The sequence below is a fragment of the Leptosomus discolor genome, chromosome 15, assembly GCF_034619465.1.
Source record: "Leptosomus discolor isolate bLepDis1 chromosome 15, bLepDis1.hap2, whole genome shotgun sequence".
NCBI lineage: Eukaryota > Metazoa > Chordata > Aves > Leptosomiformes > Leptosomidae > Leptosomus > Leptosomus discolor.
The window spans coordinates 14664734-14681524 of record NC_141405.1 but is presented as its reverse complement, the minus strand read 5'-3'; the positions used below and the strand labels follow the sequence as shown (position 1 = coordinate 14681524).

The following is a 16791-nucleotide window of genomic DNA, read 5'->3' as shown; positions in this document are numbered from 1 at the left end:
GGGCACGCCGCCCTGGCACACGCTCGAGTGCGGGGCCCCCCGTGCGCAGCTCAGCGCACGGCTCCTGTGCGCGGTGCGGCGCGCAGCTCCACGCACCTCCCGGTAACGCGGGACGGGTGTCTCCGCGCCCACCCCCGCAGCCCCCCCCCCCCCCGGTACCGGCCCCGGGACGCCCTCGTCCCCGCTGCTCGCAGCCCTCCGAGCCCCCAGGGGGCGCGCTAGAGCCCGCCGCGCTCAGCCGGCGCTGGGGCCCGGCGGCGGAAGGAAGCGGCTTCCCGCGACGCGCCCATGGAGCCCGGCGGCTCCCGCCGCCGCAGGTAGGGCCCGCCCGGGCGGGGAGACCGCCCGCGGAACGGGGGGTTGGTGCCCGGGCTGGGGCGGCTGCGGCCGCGGGGTGGGTGTCGGGGCGCTCCCCGCTCACCGCGCCTTCCTTCTCGCCCCGCAGCGCGGCGGAGCGGCTGGCGGCCCGCGGCCGTAAGGCCTCTCAGCGCCCCCGCGGCCAGAAGGACTTCATCCCCGACGGCTCGGCCGAGCAGGCGGAGAAGCTGCGGCTGTGCCGGGAGGAGCAGTGGCAGCTCCTCTCCGAGGAGCGTGTGGAGCGGCTGTGAGTCGCCGGGGCGGGGGGGCCGGCCCGGCTGCCTCGGTGGAGCGGCCGGGGGTCGCAGCGCTGTGCTCAGCCACCGAGCACGGGGCTGTAAATTCGTTTTTCTCTGGGAGGATCTGTCGGGGGGAGGTCGGAGCACATCTGCTGTCCGCTCAGGTGTTATTACGAGTAGAATTGAGCTGTTAATAGCAGGTAGGTGTGAGGTAGTTCCCTTGCCCTCAGTTCAGCTGCTCGCAGCTCCCCGGTTGGAGCAGCCGCAGGGCAGCGCACCCCGGCGGTTCCCTCAGGAGCAGGGGGGGCACGCTGGCACACCAGTGGCTTCAATGTGGGTGTTCAGAAAGTCCCTCAAAAGGCCCTTAGTTTTCTCAGGTGTGTGCATAGTCCTGTAGCCTTTGCAAGTAGCAGGCACCGTTTTCTTGGGCAGGTCTGAGTTACATAGCCCCTTGTGGATGCTCGTGCGCGGCCTTGTGCAGATTTGGCCGACTCGGTGTCTCTGGCTTATCAGTTTTGGTGATTTCAACAGCACTGCGGGTCTCTGGAGCTTATCGTTTCTTGGGAGATTTTCACAGGCTACCTCTCAGCACGCACTTCCCCTGTTTGGTCTGCTTTTTCTGGTAACAGTTTCTCTGTCTGCACTGATCAGTAGCAGCAGAAAGTGTTCACCTAAAATCACACCACTAGGGACTTCAGAGAGAGAGAATGGTGACTTCCAGCAGACGCAGGTCAGGCAGGATGGACCGCGGTCTTCCACTGTTGTCACAGTCAGGTTTGTTCAAGTACATCTGTAAATGTGTGTCTGGGGCAGCAGTGGAGACCCTCAGGCAGCGAGTTCCTGTGGGTGGGATACAGCAATTTGAGAGCGCCTTGGCAGCATCTGAACGATTCCATGGTATATCGTGGCTTAGGCCGTGCATCTTTAGCAGGCTGCTGTAGCTGTGGGCAAACATCTGCAGTGCTGACTTGAAGATGCTATTAACTAGTTGGTGTTGGTAAAAATCTTTAGCTGGTGCTGCTAGATCCAGAGGATGATGTCTTTCTAAGGCCGTACCCTGTAAAAATGCCACCTGGAAGTTTGCTGCCTTTTGATACTGTCCTGAGCTTGTGCTCCTACAATGGGAGTTGATTGTAGGGCATGCTAGCGATGACAAACTAATCTTTAACCTTCTCAGGGGGAGTCTGGTGAAAGCCGAGTGGAAGCCAGGACAGGGCATCGTAGAGCTGCAGTCCCCTGCGGTGAGTCTGCTGCAGAGTATACTCAGTGCCATCATCTCCCGCTGGCCATTGCAGATTCCTTAATTTGCTTCTGGAAGTGGGAGAGAGCCTGGTTGTCAGCAGGGAACAGCCAGAGCCCATCAGGGATTTGTGCTTTTGTTCCAGGGGAAGTTCTGGCACACCATGGGGTTCGCAGAGCGTGGCAAACAGTGCCTGCTGCCTGAGGAAGCTCTGTACCTGCTGGAGTGTGTAAGTAGGATACCTGCGTGTGGCTGGGGACATTGGGTTCTTCCTGAATGACTGGAGGAGCTGTAGCAGCTTTAGACTGAAGTCTGAAATCATTTGACTTGTGTTGGTCACTGCTGCAGTTTCAGCAGCTGATGAGCGCCTGGTTCTCAAGGAATTTTCTCTTTCAGCCTGTTGCTGATGGAGCTCTGTCTCCAGGCCATGGGTCCATGTACTCTAAAGCAGCCTCTGTGTCACTGACAGCATGTATTAGTTGGACCAGTGGCCAGTTTATTCAGCTGGTATCGTGTTTAACCCACTCATCAAATATGATAATAGAGACTAGGGGAATTTTAGCTGCTCCGAGTTGCTGTTAGTACAGTCAGCTCTCTTAGCAGAGTGGAAGAAGCATGAGGAGCATGTTGCAAAGTTTTCTATTGAGATCTCTACTTTCTTGCTCTGGGGGTGGTGAAACATGCGTTTACATATCAATTACTTCTGTACCAAGATCTATAGGTATAGGGACTTGAACTTCCTCAGTCCAGGAAAACTCACTGTTCTGGGAGTTTCTGGAAATGAGATCAAACCATTATCTTCTGTTCCTTGCAGGAGTTAATTGGAATAAAAGGTTTGATACTGAGAAATCTTTTTCCTCAGGACTGCTGTACAGTTAATGAGGACATCTGAGACTGGTCAATGCCTTCTCTGTCAAAAGTTGACTTTCTCCCTTATCCTCAGTGTATCTTACATGTTTTGCAATGGCAGGGTTCATAAGTTCATTAGCACAGGTTTTCTGTGCTTCTCTAAGAAGCTGATGGGAATTAGTGCAACTCTGTCCAGCTTGGTAGGGCCACGTTCAGGCACTGAACAAGGTCTTTCCATGTGAAGGGTGTTGGCATGGGAGGCAGTTACACAGCAGCCAGTCCTGTATGTGCTTTACACTTAAGCAGAGATCTTTGGGGTTGCTACTTGGCATCTCTTCCCAGTGTGTATGGCAGAAAGAAATTGTGGCAGACAGGGGAGCGAGACCAGGCTGCTTTCAGTGCTCCTCTGCTCACAGAAATGCTGGTTAGGGCTTAGTTGGATTTCTTTCTTGTAGAGAGGGATTTTTTTGGTCTCCCCACCGAAGCCTGTTAACAGTCGAATAGGTGCACTGATCTAAAGGAGAACTTTTTTCCCCTTAGCAAAACTTAATCAGATTATGGTCATTGGATGTCATACCTTAAATCCTAACTGCAAAGGTAGGGCTTTTTTACCTCTGGCATTTTGACAAACAGTAGATTGTAAACAAACTGATGAAAATAAATTGTTCAGTCAGTTGCTGGGTACAAAATCTCTCCCCAGAAGCAGAAAAGACCAGTGAGAGCCCTTCAGCCCGTTCCATGGGAGAGGTGTGGTTCCTAGTGTTTTGTTTTCTTTGTTTATGAATAAACACATTCTGGGAAAAAAAAAAGAAAAAAAAGGGGGGGGAGGGGAAAGAGGCGTAGCCTAAAACTGCCTCCTGGAGGTTAGTTGCTATTGCCTGGGGAATCTACCTATGGGACCACTGAGGCTGCAGTAAATGCCTCTGAGGGGCCACCAGTTGATGGCATCTGAGGATCAATTCCTCTGCTTCAGCTCTCTGTTATGCCGGTCCTAAATGTTTTTGTAGTTGTGCTGTGTCCCGAATCACTGAGGTAATCGAAGTTAAAGAAAATTATCTCCCAAAGCAATGGTTATTTTAATAGTTCAGCATTGTGCTCCCAGCTGCATCCTCCAAACAGATGCAGTTCTGGAGCAGGAGCTGACAACTGTGGGTGGGAACTTCTTACCTGGCTGCTAAAACCAGGGCATGGGGGGAACTGGGCGTGGGAGAGGGACTGTAAGTAATGCAGGTGGCACATAGGCAGATGTGGCTATCATGTGAAGGGGGGTGCAGAGACCAGTGGGAAGAGACTGCTGTGAGCTTGCGTAGATTTGTTCCCTGTGATTCTCTAAACACCAAGCTTTTGCCCTGCAGGGCTCTGTTCAGCTCTTTTACAGGGATCTGCCCTTGTCAATCCAGGAAGCCTACGAGATCCTGCTGTCCCAGGAGGCAGTGAGCCTGCCACATTACCAGGTGTGTTGGGACCTCCAGCTGTTGCAGGGAGGATGAAGACAGGAACCCCAGCCTCTGCCACACAACTTCTTCCAGTGGCTGAGAGCAGGGTAGGACAGTTAGGGAGGGAAGGGGAGTCATTCTCAGTTTTTCCTACTCATCTTCTTCCAAATGATCAGTTCCTGTTTCCTCACCTTTGCTTTGGGTCTTAACCCTGGTGTTTTCTCCTCTGCCAGTGCCACACTGCGTTTACCCAGTTGTAGCAGAACTGAAGTAAATTGTTTGGTTTTAGGGTAGTCATTTAACCCTCTTGCTTTCCTTTGCTCTAAGGTGTTCAGCCACTTGAAGCAACTGGGTTATATTGTACTGAGATTCGACCCCAGGTAACCAGCTTTTTCTTTCCACGCTGCTTTCTCCTTTCTGAAGACCCTGAGCAGCTCTGTGCCCACTGCATGGCCCCAGTGGAACGGCAGAGAAGAGAACTTTGACCCTGCATTCCATCTCTTGGGAGGATTAAAGGCTAAAAGTGGCACTCTACCCTTCATTGCTTCTCCCTTTTGAGGAGCTGATTGGGAACGTGAAATGGGGCATGAACTGAGGACCATCCTGGTCCTGCCTGTGGATTTTCTGTGCCTGGAAGAAAAGTTTTTTGTTGCTGTATTCTGGGGGCTGAGCAGAAGGGTAGTTTCACTGCCCCGCCCTGCTGTCAGCCTTTGTGTTGGTGTCTCCTTACAGCACTGTCCTGTCCCCCTACGAGAGGCAACTGAACCTGGAAAGTCACTGCCAGAGCTCTGGGAAACACCATCGCAAAAGGCGGAGAAGTTCCAGCCCCCGGTAAGGATGTAGCCCAAAGCCTTATTCCATCTTCTCCCTGGCTCTGCAGCTTGGGAACAGCATCCTCAGTCCTTTAGGTTCTGGGTGACTGGTCTGGCACAGCTGCTCTTGGCTGTCCCCAGGCAGTGCAATGCTTTTCCTCGACTCTTTGCAGTGTGCCCTTCTGTCACATCTGTACTTCATGCAGGTCTGATAGGGGCAAATTGCCCCTGAGCCTCCCAACTGCAGTGGTGAGATGCCAAAATAGAAGGGTAGAGAGGTCAGTGCAGAAGAAATACGTGGCAGATGTCTCCTCTTGCTCTTTTTAGAGGGAGCGCAGACACCACAGTGCACGTCTGGCACTTATCCACCCTGTCAGTGAAGCTTATGTGCTAGGACTGTACAGCAGAGAGCATAGTTGGGTCCTGGTTCTTGGACATGGCCTCTAGATGTTGCCAAAATGCAGACAGAAGCTGACACAATTAGTAATTTTGCTACTAATTATGACAGCTTCCAGTAGGTGGCGTCATCCTTTAAGAAACAGGGAGGACAAGACTGATCTGCAAGTCCTTTCCTGTTAAAGAGTAACTCAGTGCCTGAGGAGTTAGGAAGTTTTAGGAATTGGGAGATAAAACTACTGGTTTAAGAATTGTCCCATTTTTCTCTGGGCCCAGGGACTGAATCTTATACCAGTAAGAGGTGCTGGCAGGAAGGTTTCTGCCTAGCCTGTGCTGGTTTGGCTCAACTCCGTCATGCCTGTGTGGAGGTGTTTGGGTCAGTGTGTGTGGAGGCTGTATGGCAGGTTGGGAACGTGTGTCTATACAAATCAAGGCTGGGATTCTCCTGGGTGTTGAAGTCAAACCTCGTGCAGGACTGCTGAGAAGTTTATTCTGCCTGTGGCATCCGCTGCTTGTTTTGGCGTGTTTTTTTTTTTTTCCTTCTCCTTCTGTCACACAAGCAAACACCCTCCTTCCAGCCAAGGGGTTGTTGTCAAGGGTTTGCAGACCTGTCTCGGGGTTCCTGCTGCCTTTGCCATCCTTCCTTCAGGCTTTGCAGACTGCATTCTTCTGCTAGCAGGGAGGAGACAGGGTTCAAAGGGAATAAAGTTCCACCACACACTCTCCCTGTCCTTTATGCTGCTGCTTCTGTCTTTAGGTCGCATGAGAAGAAACAAAAGGTATCTGAGGACCTTTCAGAAGCTGAAGGGACCTCCGAAAAGGCTGGAGGCGACTGTGGAGACTCCAGCTGCCTTCCCATGGATGAAAAGCCCTTGTCAGAGCAGCCGAAGGAATCAGATCCTGGCAGTGGAGAAGGGGAGTCAAACCCAGTTCCTATTGATACAGGGCAAAAGGACTCCCTCAGCCCCTCCAGGAGCCAGGCTGGAGACCACAAGGAGAGCAGCACTGGCACCCATGCACCCCACTGGGATTTTACAACCATCATCTTGCCAAATGTGGCCCCAGACCAGCCGTGCACACATCTGCCCTCACCTGACAACGGGCTCCTGCCGGAGAACGTGCCAGGAAGGGAGGTTGATGCAGCTTGCTGGCGTGCACGCATCAATCAGAAACAGGAGAAGCTGTCACGGAAGGAAAGGGAGCAGCGAGAGAGGGAGAGCAGGTACAAGAGCAGTGTCAACGCTGACCGGGAGGTGAGGCGCTGCTCCAACTGGCAGGAGTACAAAGCCCTTTTGGAGCAGAGGAGCCAGCAGAGGGTTTGGAGACGACCACCGCATCTCTGGGAACAAGCTGTCACACCGCTTTTGCGGCCAGATGAAGCTACCTCATCAGGTAGTGGCTCTGGGAACTTGACAGGGATGTCCTTGTCCCCCCAGCTCTGTTTAACACAGTCTGCTGTGCAACAGCAACAGGGATGACATGGAGAAGCTGAATATCGGTTTAGGGGATGGTACCTTGAGAAGGAGAATCTGATTGAAGGCCTAAGCAAAGCAAGCAGAGTAGCCCAGCCATGGACATGGGGAGAGAGAAGAAAGCTTGTCCTCTGCCTTTCCATCGCTTTCCATAGCCCACTCAAGTGCCAGGATAAACAGGGCCTGGGGAGGTCTTCTAATCCTCTCCCCATGTCCTACTGTATTGCAGTCATTCCTGCTAGGCTGTTAGGCACGTCAAGTCAGGGCCAGCGAGCTGCAAAGCAATTGCAGGGTGTTCTGGGCCGTGTGCTGGGGGGAGATGAGGAAGTTGAGGTCTTTGAAGTAGCCAGTGGTGACTGTGGTGCTGCCAGCCATTGTCGGAGGAGGAAGGCTCGTGGGTGGTGGTGGAGTGCTTGGAGTGCGCTGGGAGAGAAATAGCTGGTCTGATCCTTTCCTGTTCCTTCTCCCTCCAGCTGCGCTCCTCCAGCAGATCAGCGTGCTGCAGCCCTCCCACATCCTGGATGGAGCCTCCCGGTTAGTACCCAGCCAGCCAGCTTGTAGCTGTTAGGGAGTGGGGGCGTCTTGTGACTGTCCCTGCTTGTGAGGTCTGTGAGATGCTCGCAGCAGCAGTTCGGGAGCTGCCTGGCATCCAGGATGCCAAGAGAATCCAGCACTGCTCCATGGCGCCCTTGCATTTGTAGCGAGAGGCTGACGTTTTCATGAAGTATCAGGTCCTGCAGCAACAGAGCAGGGGCATTCCAGACCAATTAAAACTCTCTTTTCCTGCTGTTCCCTCTCTGCACCCCAGCCAGGTCACCTCCCCCACAGGTTTGGTTGGGTTTCACCTGTGGCTCATCCCTGGAATGTGCTGCTATCCCTGCTGAGTGATTACGAAACCTTGGCTTTGGGACTTTTGGTTTTGCTCCTGCCTCAGAGAGTCTGCGTGATGCTTGTGTGCGGTCCCTGGAGGGCAGAGCAGTGCTTTGGTTCTGTAGCTGTTAGTGGTGCTTCTTGCAAAGGGGTCCGCAGAGAAGGGAGTGTGGCAGATATGGGGTGGGAGCTTCCTGGTCTGACTACAGGAAAGATCTGGAAAGTAGTTAGAACAGTGGCAGGATCAGTCCTTTCAAAGAGCCCAAACTAGCCAGGCTTCAAGAGCTTTTTCTCCCTCTTTCCTCTCCTATATCTGTACCCCCCAACGTTTCAATCCCATATGTATGTGGATGTGTCCTCTCTTCTGTAGGCTGCAGGAGGACCCAGAGAGCATGAAGATAGACTTCAACGTGTATTCAGCAGATGCTGTGGCCAAGTTTAAGAAGACAAACCCTGGGAAGCCGTATGTCAGGATGTGTGTTCGGAGGTATCTGTGCGTCTTACACTATGTTCTGAAACAGCAGTTGCTGTTGCAGAAATGAAGTCCTAATGATCTGTAAATGACCCAACATCTTGTGAGGTTTACAGATCATCAGGTGCCTCCTTTGAGGGTGGTCCTGCCCAGATTTTTTTTTTTTTCTTTCAGTTCCTCCTTTGTTGGAGGCTGTGGCTGACAATTTCCCCAGCCCTTGCGCTCAGCCCACACTATTTGGTCATCTGGTTGCTGCTCATGTCTGAGTATTACTGGAGTCAGGAATAAGAAGCTGCGGCTGTATTTGTGCAATACTTGTGAAACTCGGGTAGACCTCAGTTTTGCAGGGAGCTGTATGGCACCTGAATCCTCAGCCAGCGCAGATCCCTGTGGACTTCTGCAGAGATGTACCTCCCCAGAGCTCACTGCAGGCTCAGGGCCATGGGCTTGGTTTTGATCTTTGCCAAATGTAACTTTGAGATCAGTACAAAAGAGGATAGGTGTCCCCTTTCTTGTTAGATCCAGAATCTCATACTTGAACTCCATAGGCAGGTACAAAGTTCAGTCTCTGCCTTTTCTGATTTTGATACATACTAAAACTGTCCCTTCTCCACTCCCTGCAGCTGTAGTAGCCAGAGCAAGGAAGGCGGTAACGCAGTTCTACAGAGGTCTGTCGTGAGCAAGTAGGGTGATCCGTGCTTTATAAACATTTTCATTTACGAGCAAACAGACTCTGCGGAATTAAAAGGAGGAAAAAGCAGGTCAGATGTTGATCCCAGCAACCTAAAGATCTTCCCAGTACAAAGGTATTAAGATTGCACTGGATTGGCCATTTGCCAATAGCCCTGTGAGCCGCATCTAATAGGCACAGCATGGAGCAGTGTGTAGTTGCCCTTGTCTTTGGCAAAGGATTTGACAGCTCCCCGTTCCCGGCATGCAGTGTACTCTCTCAGGGCTGGCAGCCTCCTGCTTTGACTGAAAGGGGTGGGGAGGGTCACTGCTAACTCCCAAGACCAAAGCGAGCTGTTGTGATCGTTGGCCAGGACAGCTTTGTCTCTGTATCCTTCTTACTTTGAGAACAATGGGATATTTTTCTCTCTGCAGCTTTGACGAGCAGATTCCATCCCTCCGGGCTTTGAAGCAGGTTACATATCAGAGTGGGGACGTCCCAGTGGTGTTTGCGCTGGTGGATCATGGAGAAATTGCCTTTTATTCGCTGAAGGAATTCAAGCTGCCAGTTGATGTTAATCACTGAAGTTGCTGTCACTTGCAGAAATGGTATGGGATGAAGGGAAGAGCTTTACTTGCGATTTGTTTTCTTGATTAGTGAAATATTACAGCAAATAGAGCCTGTGATAAGTGGAAGCTTGGGCAGTTGACCACTTTATTCTCAATTACAGACTTCACCCAAGCAGGTGGCTCAGGCATAGTAGCGAAATTTACAGCAAACAAGTATGTATGGCTTAACTGGGTGTTTCTGGACAGGAATACACACTGCTTTGTGCTTGAAGCCACTGGTTCTCTAACGTTCTCGTCTCGTGGACCACTAGTCTGCCTTTTCTGTGTCCCTGCCCATGGTGGGAGGGTTGGTACTAGGTGATCTTTAAGGTCCCTTCCAACCCAAACCATTCTGTGATTCTATGATCTTTGGCTGACCTGTGGACCATTAGAAAACACTTTGCTGATGATCCTCTTGTCACATGTTAAGAACCTCTGTGCTACCCCAGTCGAATGGTTGGAGAGTCATTGAGGTCAATCAGGGACAGAATAAGCTGATCAGATCAGTGGTGGTGTCCTGAGCCTCTGTCATGCAGCTAGGCCAACAACTGTCAGATCAGATTCTGATCTGAAAAAGGCACAGCCATAAAACTCAGCCAACCGGAGTAAAGCGTCCAGGTACTCAGGAGCAGGAAACTCTGCCTTGAACGCTGTTTCATCAGCTGGAGGTCACAGAAAGCCCCAGAGCTTTGCAGATGACACCCCAGCCTCATGCTGTAGTGGCTGTGCTGAGATGCATTTTGGCCACACAGCATTATGCCATATTAAAGTTTGGCCACCAGTATCGGCACACTGTAGCCTATAGTCCCACCAGAGCGGTACTGCGGCCCCCTCTGTTTCAGCCTGTCATCCTCATTCCTGGCTGTGGATCCTTGTGTTTTCTTTTGCAAGTAAGAGATCCCTGAGTAAAGAAAGAAGCTACAAATTCCTCATGAGCCTTCCAGTCCCGTGACTGTTGTGCTCCCAGCTGAGGACATCATTGTTTTCCAGGCCCTGCTGTGGGAGCTTTCCACCAGGATAGCCAGGTACCAAATTTGCTTTAGCCTCTATGCAAAAGTGCCAGTGCCAGGTGCTAGAAGGTCTGTTCAGTGGAAGGAAGCGTGCTGAGCACGGCTGTGTTTGGTATCAGGGTTTTCAGAACTGTAATAGCAACTGGTTTAGGTGCATTTTATTTGATAATTTTTTAATTCCTTTTGGAGACGGGGAGAAGGCCAAGCAATAAAAAAGCCTTTTCCAACAGCACGAGCTCTTCTGTGGTTCTTAATTCCTGCAGAAATGTTAATAAGTTATGCAGAGGGAGACTCTGGGGAGGCTACTGGGACCCCAGTAGCACCAGCTGGTGAATGCCTGCTCATGGTCATGCAACCCTGTGGCTGCGTAACCTGGCTCCTACGCCTGTCTGTGTTTGGATCCAGCCGCTGCCCCATTGTCTGGGAGGGCAGCGTGACTCAGAGCCTGGAGAAGTCCCTACGTCCGGGTGCAGCTCCTGTCGGCACAAGACACCTCGCCATCTTCCTCCTGCGTGGTCAGAGGTATCCCAGTGTGGCAGGGATCTGCTGCAAGTGCTGCGCCTGGTCCTGTTGCATGCACGCACCCCGTGCGATCAGATGCTGGAAGTCAGCAGGGCTCTGCTGAGGTGAGGGTCTGACAGCTCCTCACACACGTCCTCCTCTTCCTCTCTCCTTTGAGCAGTGCTTTTAGTCTGATAGTCCTCTTCAATGGCTGGGGTTGTTGGCAGCTCCAGTCTGTGCCCTCAGCATTCTCCCAGACTGTTTTGCAGATTAAAGGCAGTGGGAAGAGAGTTTCTAAGAACAGGCACAGCCAGAAGAGCTCCGGTCTGACCCACAGGGCTCACGTTTGTCCTGGAATTAGGTCAAACTCCTGTTGATTTCAATCAGTATCATCTTCTTATGCCAAGGTGGAATTGTATTGATGAACTCGGCAAGAGCCACCCAGTGAGTTTCGCTGGGGCAGAGACTCCCTGATTCAGCACAAAACAATTGCAATTTAATAACCACTGCAGGGAGGATTGAGAAACTGTGGCTGCCTTGCTCAGCACCACAACATCTGATGGTGCCTTCACCAGGATGGGGTTACGATGCAGACAGATACCACTGCTTTGCTTTGGCCTGCGATGCGGATTGGCTGGATGTTGCAAGAAGATGACAGAAGCGAATATTTTAATTGAAAAACATCACTTTTGGAAGCTTGGCTGAATGTTGACTGTTACTGGCCCCTTGTTAAAGGTAATTTCAAGCTTTTGCGTGGATGCAGAGAGGTTGGCAGACCTTGGACTGCCATTGCACTCCACATAACCACCGATTCCTTGCCCAGCTGTTGTTCCGTGCGGTAGGATACGGGCTGTCTGCAGCCGAGCTGTGGAGGAAGACAGCGGTGGCGGCGGTGTGGCTCTTTCCAACCAAGGCTTCCACTTTCTGTTAAGCCGTTCCCTTTCTCTCTGCTTTTGCAGGAAGGCTGGCACCTTCCCTCGGCTTCGCGCTAAGTCCCGGCCCTTTGCGGGGCTGGCGGACGAACAGGGCCGGGAGGAGGGGGCCTGACATGGCAACCGGCTCTCCCGGCCCCGCTACCGCTGGCCTCGGCCGGTGCTCGGTGCCCGGGTCTTCCCGGGGCCGGGGCGCGGCAGTGGCAGCTTTCTGATTGGCTCCGAGCGAGCCGAGTGCTGAATTATTCATGACCGCGCCGGATAAAAGGGAGGAGAGGCCTTGGCTCAGGTTAATTTGCATGCGAGGCCCCGCCCCCGAAGGGTAGTTTGCATCTGTGGGGCCACTCCCCGCGGTGGTGGTTTGCGCTATAGGCCCCGCCCAGGGGGGGCGGTTACCGTGCGAGGCTCCGCCCCGCCGCGCCCCTCCCGGAGGTGCCCAGGGACGGAGGCCGCCGCCGTGCAGGCGAGGGGGGAGCGGGCGCGGAGCGGAGCGAGGCCGGGGCGGCCCGGCTCCAGGGCCCGCAGGTGAGCGCGGCTCGCTGGGGCTCCGCGGGGGGTGCAGGGCCGGGGCCGGCCTGGCGGGATAGGCTCCGGGGAGGGGGGGTCCTGGCGGGGGGTGGTCCGGCCAGTGCGGCCCCGGCGGGGGCTGGCTGCGGCGGGCCGGGGCGGCACCCGCCCTTGCCCGTCCCTCCTGGGCTTTGCGGCGCCCTGTGGGCTCGCTCCCGGAATTCCTCCGCTGCGGTTGGCAGGTGCTCGCCGGTCCCCCCGCCCCCGGGGGGTCCCCGCTTCGCCGGGTGCCGGCCGTGAGCTGCCCGCACCGGCCCGGACGCGCTGGGGCTGCCCGCACCTGAAGCTCCCGTGCCCCAGCGCACCCCGGGACACCGGCCTTGGCTGGCCCATAAAACTTTAAGCGCTGTCGCTGAGAGGTTGGGTTTGTTCGGGGGTTTTGTTTGCCTTTTTTTTTTTTTCCTTTTTTTTTCTTTTTTTGGCTTATCAAGTTTGATGCACCGTGTTTGTTCTGGCCGCGCGGTGCAGCTGAGGGGCATCGCAGGGCGGCTTTGCATCCTGGGATTTTCTGGCGGAGGTCGCGGCCGTGGCCGCCTGCTCCATAACTTCCTGGTTTAGCCCGCGGCGCCGGGGGGTCCGGGCCGGGGCCGCCCCGGGGTGCTGAGCCGCCTTTGGGGGGCGGAGGGCAGTGATTGCTGGGAACGGCCCCGTGGCGGAGGCTCCTGCGAGAGCCGCGGCCGCGCCGGAGCGAACCCTCGCACCGCTCCTGCCTCGTCCTGCGGTGGGAGATGTCCCTGCCTGCAACCTGGCCGTGTAGGTCTCCATCTGCTGCGACCGGCTCGAAGCAGAGGTGATTAGTAAGAATTGCAGTGTTTCCTTTGGGACGCTCTGTCAGCATTTTGATTTTTTTTTTTTTTTTTTTAAATCTTCAAATCCTTTCCCATATTAAATATATCATGTTACTCGTTTGGTTTTTTTCCTCCCTGAAGTTGTGAGTGCTTGATGAGCGAGGGAGCATGTTGCTTCTAACGGCGAGCAGGTGAAACGAGAAGGTGAAACAAGTTGTTTAGCCTTTGTCTCTGGTTGACCTGGCAACCGGCATGGGAACAAGCTGGTTTCTGACACCCTGGAGGTGAGGCTTAACCTTGGCTTTGGAGAAAGTTTTGTGTGTTTATATTTAGTGTTGTTAATGGCATAGAGCAGTTGAAGTAGACTTCTGGGTCTGTGTTTCTGCAGTGTGATGGCACGAAAGCTTTACACTCATGTGAGGATGGTGACAAGATAGGAGGGGGACAGCTTCACTGAGATAATAGAAGTTGTCCGTTGTAATGTGTTACTTGACAGGGAATGTTGCTCTTTGTAGTCATCCGAGAGCGCTTCAGTCAACTGGAATATCTTGCTTTACCAAGTTCCAGGTGAAGCTGTATGCCCAAAGCAGCTGCCTGGTGATTTTAGCTTTGATTTGGGAAGCTGGCGCTTCTGGCAAGCGGAATGCAAAGTGGTGGTACTTCCCAAGGCATCTCCGTGCCTCCTGGCACGTTCGGTGTAAAGACAGCCTGGCCCCCGGAGGGGACAAGGATGATCTGTGCAAGTAGTGAGCAGTCCCTAATCCTGCTCAGTGCTGCTTGTAGCCGTTTGAGGGGCTCCATTTAGTTTATGGTACTGAAAAGGGAGGAGAGTTCTCAAATACCTTCACAGGATGGTGCTGAGGAACGTCTCTTACTTAGTTTTGAACAAATTGTATCTGCTGTAACTACTGACCGAAGAAAATTATTGGAGGAGTTAAACCCGTTGAGAGTCCTCTATCTTCTAGCGCCTTTTTGGTTCAGTAATGTGATTATTACTGGGAATTACATACGGAAGAGGTGTGGTGTTTTCTTGGCTGATACAGAGGCTTGGGAGATGTCAGAGAGTAAGAGGTTTTAAACGTATATAATGTAATGCAGTTACATTACAGTACCTGGCAATAAAAGTATGTGATACTGCTAGTAGCCTGATCTTTCAGTAGTTTATCAAAGGGGGGACTGATGGTAGCTACAAGTTTGATTTCGGTGCAGAAATTCAGTGAAAACTCCAATTCTCATCTAAAGGTTTCTTCTAGTAGGTACCCTTTGTGTTGCTTTAAGAAGCAAATGCTTTCGTGGTTTGCTCCATTGACCCACTGTTTGGTGTAAAATGCTGTTCCAAAGTTACAAGCCACTCTTCCGTCTGAATCATGCTTCTTAGTAGAAGCGTGCAAAGAGTTTCACATCATGTGCAATAATGTTCAGTGCAAAGACTTTGTTCTGCTGTAGCGTTTTGAAACTTCATGTTGTCATGCTCCCGTGACAAGGAGAACACAATAGGAGTCATAATGACACACAAGATTTGCACAGTTGGTAAATTCATTGCAAGCGGCCGGTCCCTAGTAACTCCAAGCACAAAGCTGTGAGAGTCCATGAACTTGCCTGATTTGTGTGATTGGTTCTCAGTTATTTTCCAAGAGTTCTTGGGGAATCTCTCTGATCTTTTCTTTAATGTTTTCTGTGTTTTAGGAGGGTGGCCACCTGCACGTAGCGTTGACCCATCTGTTCAGTTGTTCATTTAACTGTCTGTCTCTCCAGATTCACAAAAAGAAATCGTTTTTACAGGAGGATCTTTTGCTTTATCTCTCTGACCACCGTATGCAAGGTGCATCTGAACGCTCCCCTGTTTATAAAGCTGTGGGCGCTGCGGGGCTAGCAGTTGGCCAGCGGTTGTGTTGTGTAGGGGAGATCTCTGCATGGTCTCGTTAAACTATGAGATTAATATTCTTAGAGCATCTTCCTGGTGAAGCCTTATCCAAGGAAGAGCGGGTGATATCTTACACTTCCAAGCTTTCCACATACTGCAACTGTTCCTTCCCTTGTTCTAGCTGTTCTGCTTGGCTTGTCCTTTCTTCTTGAATATCTGCCTTGATAGGGTGTTACAGTCGAGCATGATTGTGGAGATGAACTTTACAGGGACAGCCCAGTTAAAGAATAGCTAGGGGGTGTTTCATCGATTTCAAGCTAAAAGTGTTCTTAAACTTGTAATTTCACAGTGAGTCATGATAAACTTGATAAGACTAGTATTTAAATGGGGCTTTGATTATTTTTGTTGTTGTGAGATCAGTGGTGCTGGGGAATAGCTTTTTCCTGCGCGATTGATCCGGCCTCTTGTTCTGTGGCTGCTGACTGTGGTGGTAACAGGAACAAGGCGAACTTCTGGGTGCGGGAGGAAACCTAGTTCAGACAAGGCCATGACGGTGACTGTTTGTTATAGGAGCACTAACTGCTAGTAGTTCAAACAAAGCTTGTTGATAAGGCCTCTTTTATTTTAGCAGGGTTGATAAAGTATTATCAGATGCATAGGCAGAAGTTCTCCCTTTAAGGACCTGTAAGCAGGAAGGGGTGAGGAGGAAGGAATGAAAAGGAGACCTAAAGCAAGGCAAGATTTAAGAGTTCTTGAGATACTTCGTGGCGTTTTGAAAAGAAAGCTGTTGGACCTTATCCCATTGAAAACCTGTTCAAGTTGAGTGAAGGTTGCCTAGGAAGCACACGGATGGTACCTCGCAACTCTCCTACGTGAGCAAAATAAACTCATTATGGGTATGTTTTTGTTGTGGGGTTAACTTGGGACCATATCCACACTTAATACTGTCTACGTAGTAAAAAATTCTGACGTGGGCTTCCTGATCTTGTAAGACTGGATTAACTTGTGTGATTGGGACTTAGAGCATTGGTTCTTTTATACTTTTGGTTGGAAATTCCACCGTCAGGGAGGACGTAAGCTAAAATTGCAACAAATTTCTACAAAGAGTAATTCCCTCCCAGCCTGTGCCTAGTTGATGGATAAAATCCAGAGTGTCTCAGCAAGCTATGCTCGGGCATCGAGACACATTGCTGCCTGCAAAAGCAATGAAGACAAAGCAAAATGTGGAGCTCTGATAGGATTGCTAACATAGGGCAGTGAGGACAATTAATGCTTCTCCTAGGAAGAAGCATTTGTCCTTCTGTTGAATATGGGTCTGTCGTGAGACATGGCATGTGCACTTGCCGTAAATCTCAACATCTAAAATGCACGGAGCTGAGCGAGGAAGCCGGAATGAAATCTGGTTTTGATGTTAACTGCTCCTTAGTCTGTGATTGGAAACAGGATCATTTTGCAACACATGCTTTCATTGCCTTTCTATATGAATAGTGAAGAGCTTTTGTTTTGTGGCTGGATCTAATCAAATGAGGTGAAAAAGGGTACCTCATGGTATTTAACTAAGCATTCAGCTAACGACGCGGCAGGAGCTTGATGTACAGGGCACTCTGAGCTTTGCTGTCAGGTGTCCATGTACTGAATGTGAGCAAAATTGGGATTGACTCAGCCTTGGGCTATTGTTGCCTATAAATATTGTTGCTGACCTCAGTGC

At 51.7% G+C, this 16791-nt stretch overlaps 1 protein-coding gene across 1 annotated transcript; it reads left to right on the top strand.

Moving 5' to 3' along the window:
* The first annotated feature begins 288 nt into the window (after positions 1-288).
* TSEN54 (tRNA splicing endonuclease subunit 54) lies at positions 289-10663 on the top strand. The gene is made up of 11 exons (XM_086473536.1): positions 289-317; positions 446-604; positions 1774-1837; positions 1982-2065; positions 4041-4139; positions 4449-4501; positions 4854-4952; positions 6087-6721; positions 7275-7335; positions 8042-8158; positions 9248-10663. The coding sequence occupies exons 1-11, from the start codon at positions 289-291 to the stop codon at positions 9396-9398; spliced, it is 1551 nt and encodes a 516-aa protein (XP_086329662.1). The 3' UTR covers positions 9399-10663.
* Positions 10664-16791: the final 6128 nt, after the last annotated feature.

Excerpts from the sequence above, each read along its gene's own strand:
- TSEN54 (XM_086473536.1), top strand. The coding sequence starts at position 289 with ATGGAGCCCGGCGGCTCCCGCCGCCGCAG. Across the intron at positions 318-445 it reads GGCGGCTCCCGCCGCCGCAG|CGCGGCGGAGCGGCTGGCGG; the intron begins GTAGGGCCCGCC and ends CTCGCCCCGCAG. Across the intron at positions 6,722-7,274 it reads AGATGAAGCTACCTCATCAG|CTGCGCTCCTCCAGCAGATC; the intron begins GTAGTGGCTCTG and ends TTCTCCCTCCAG.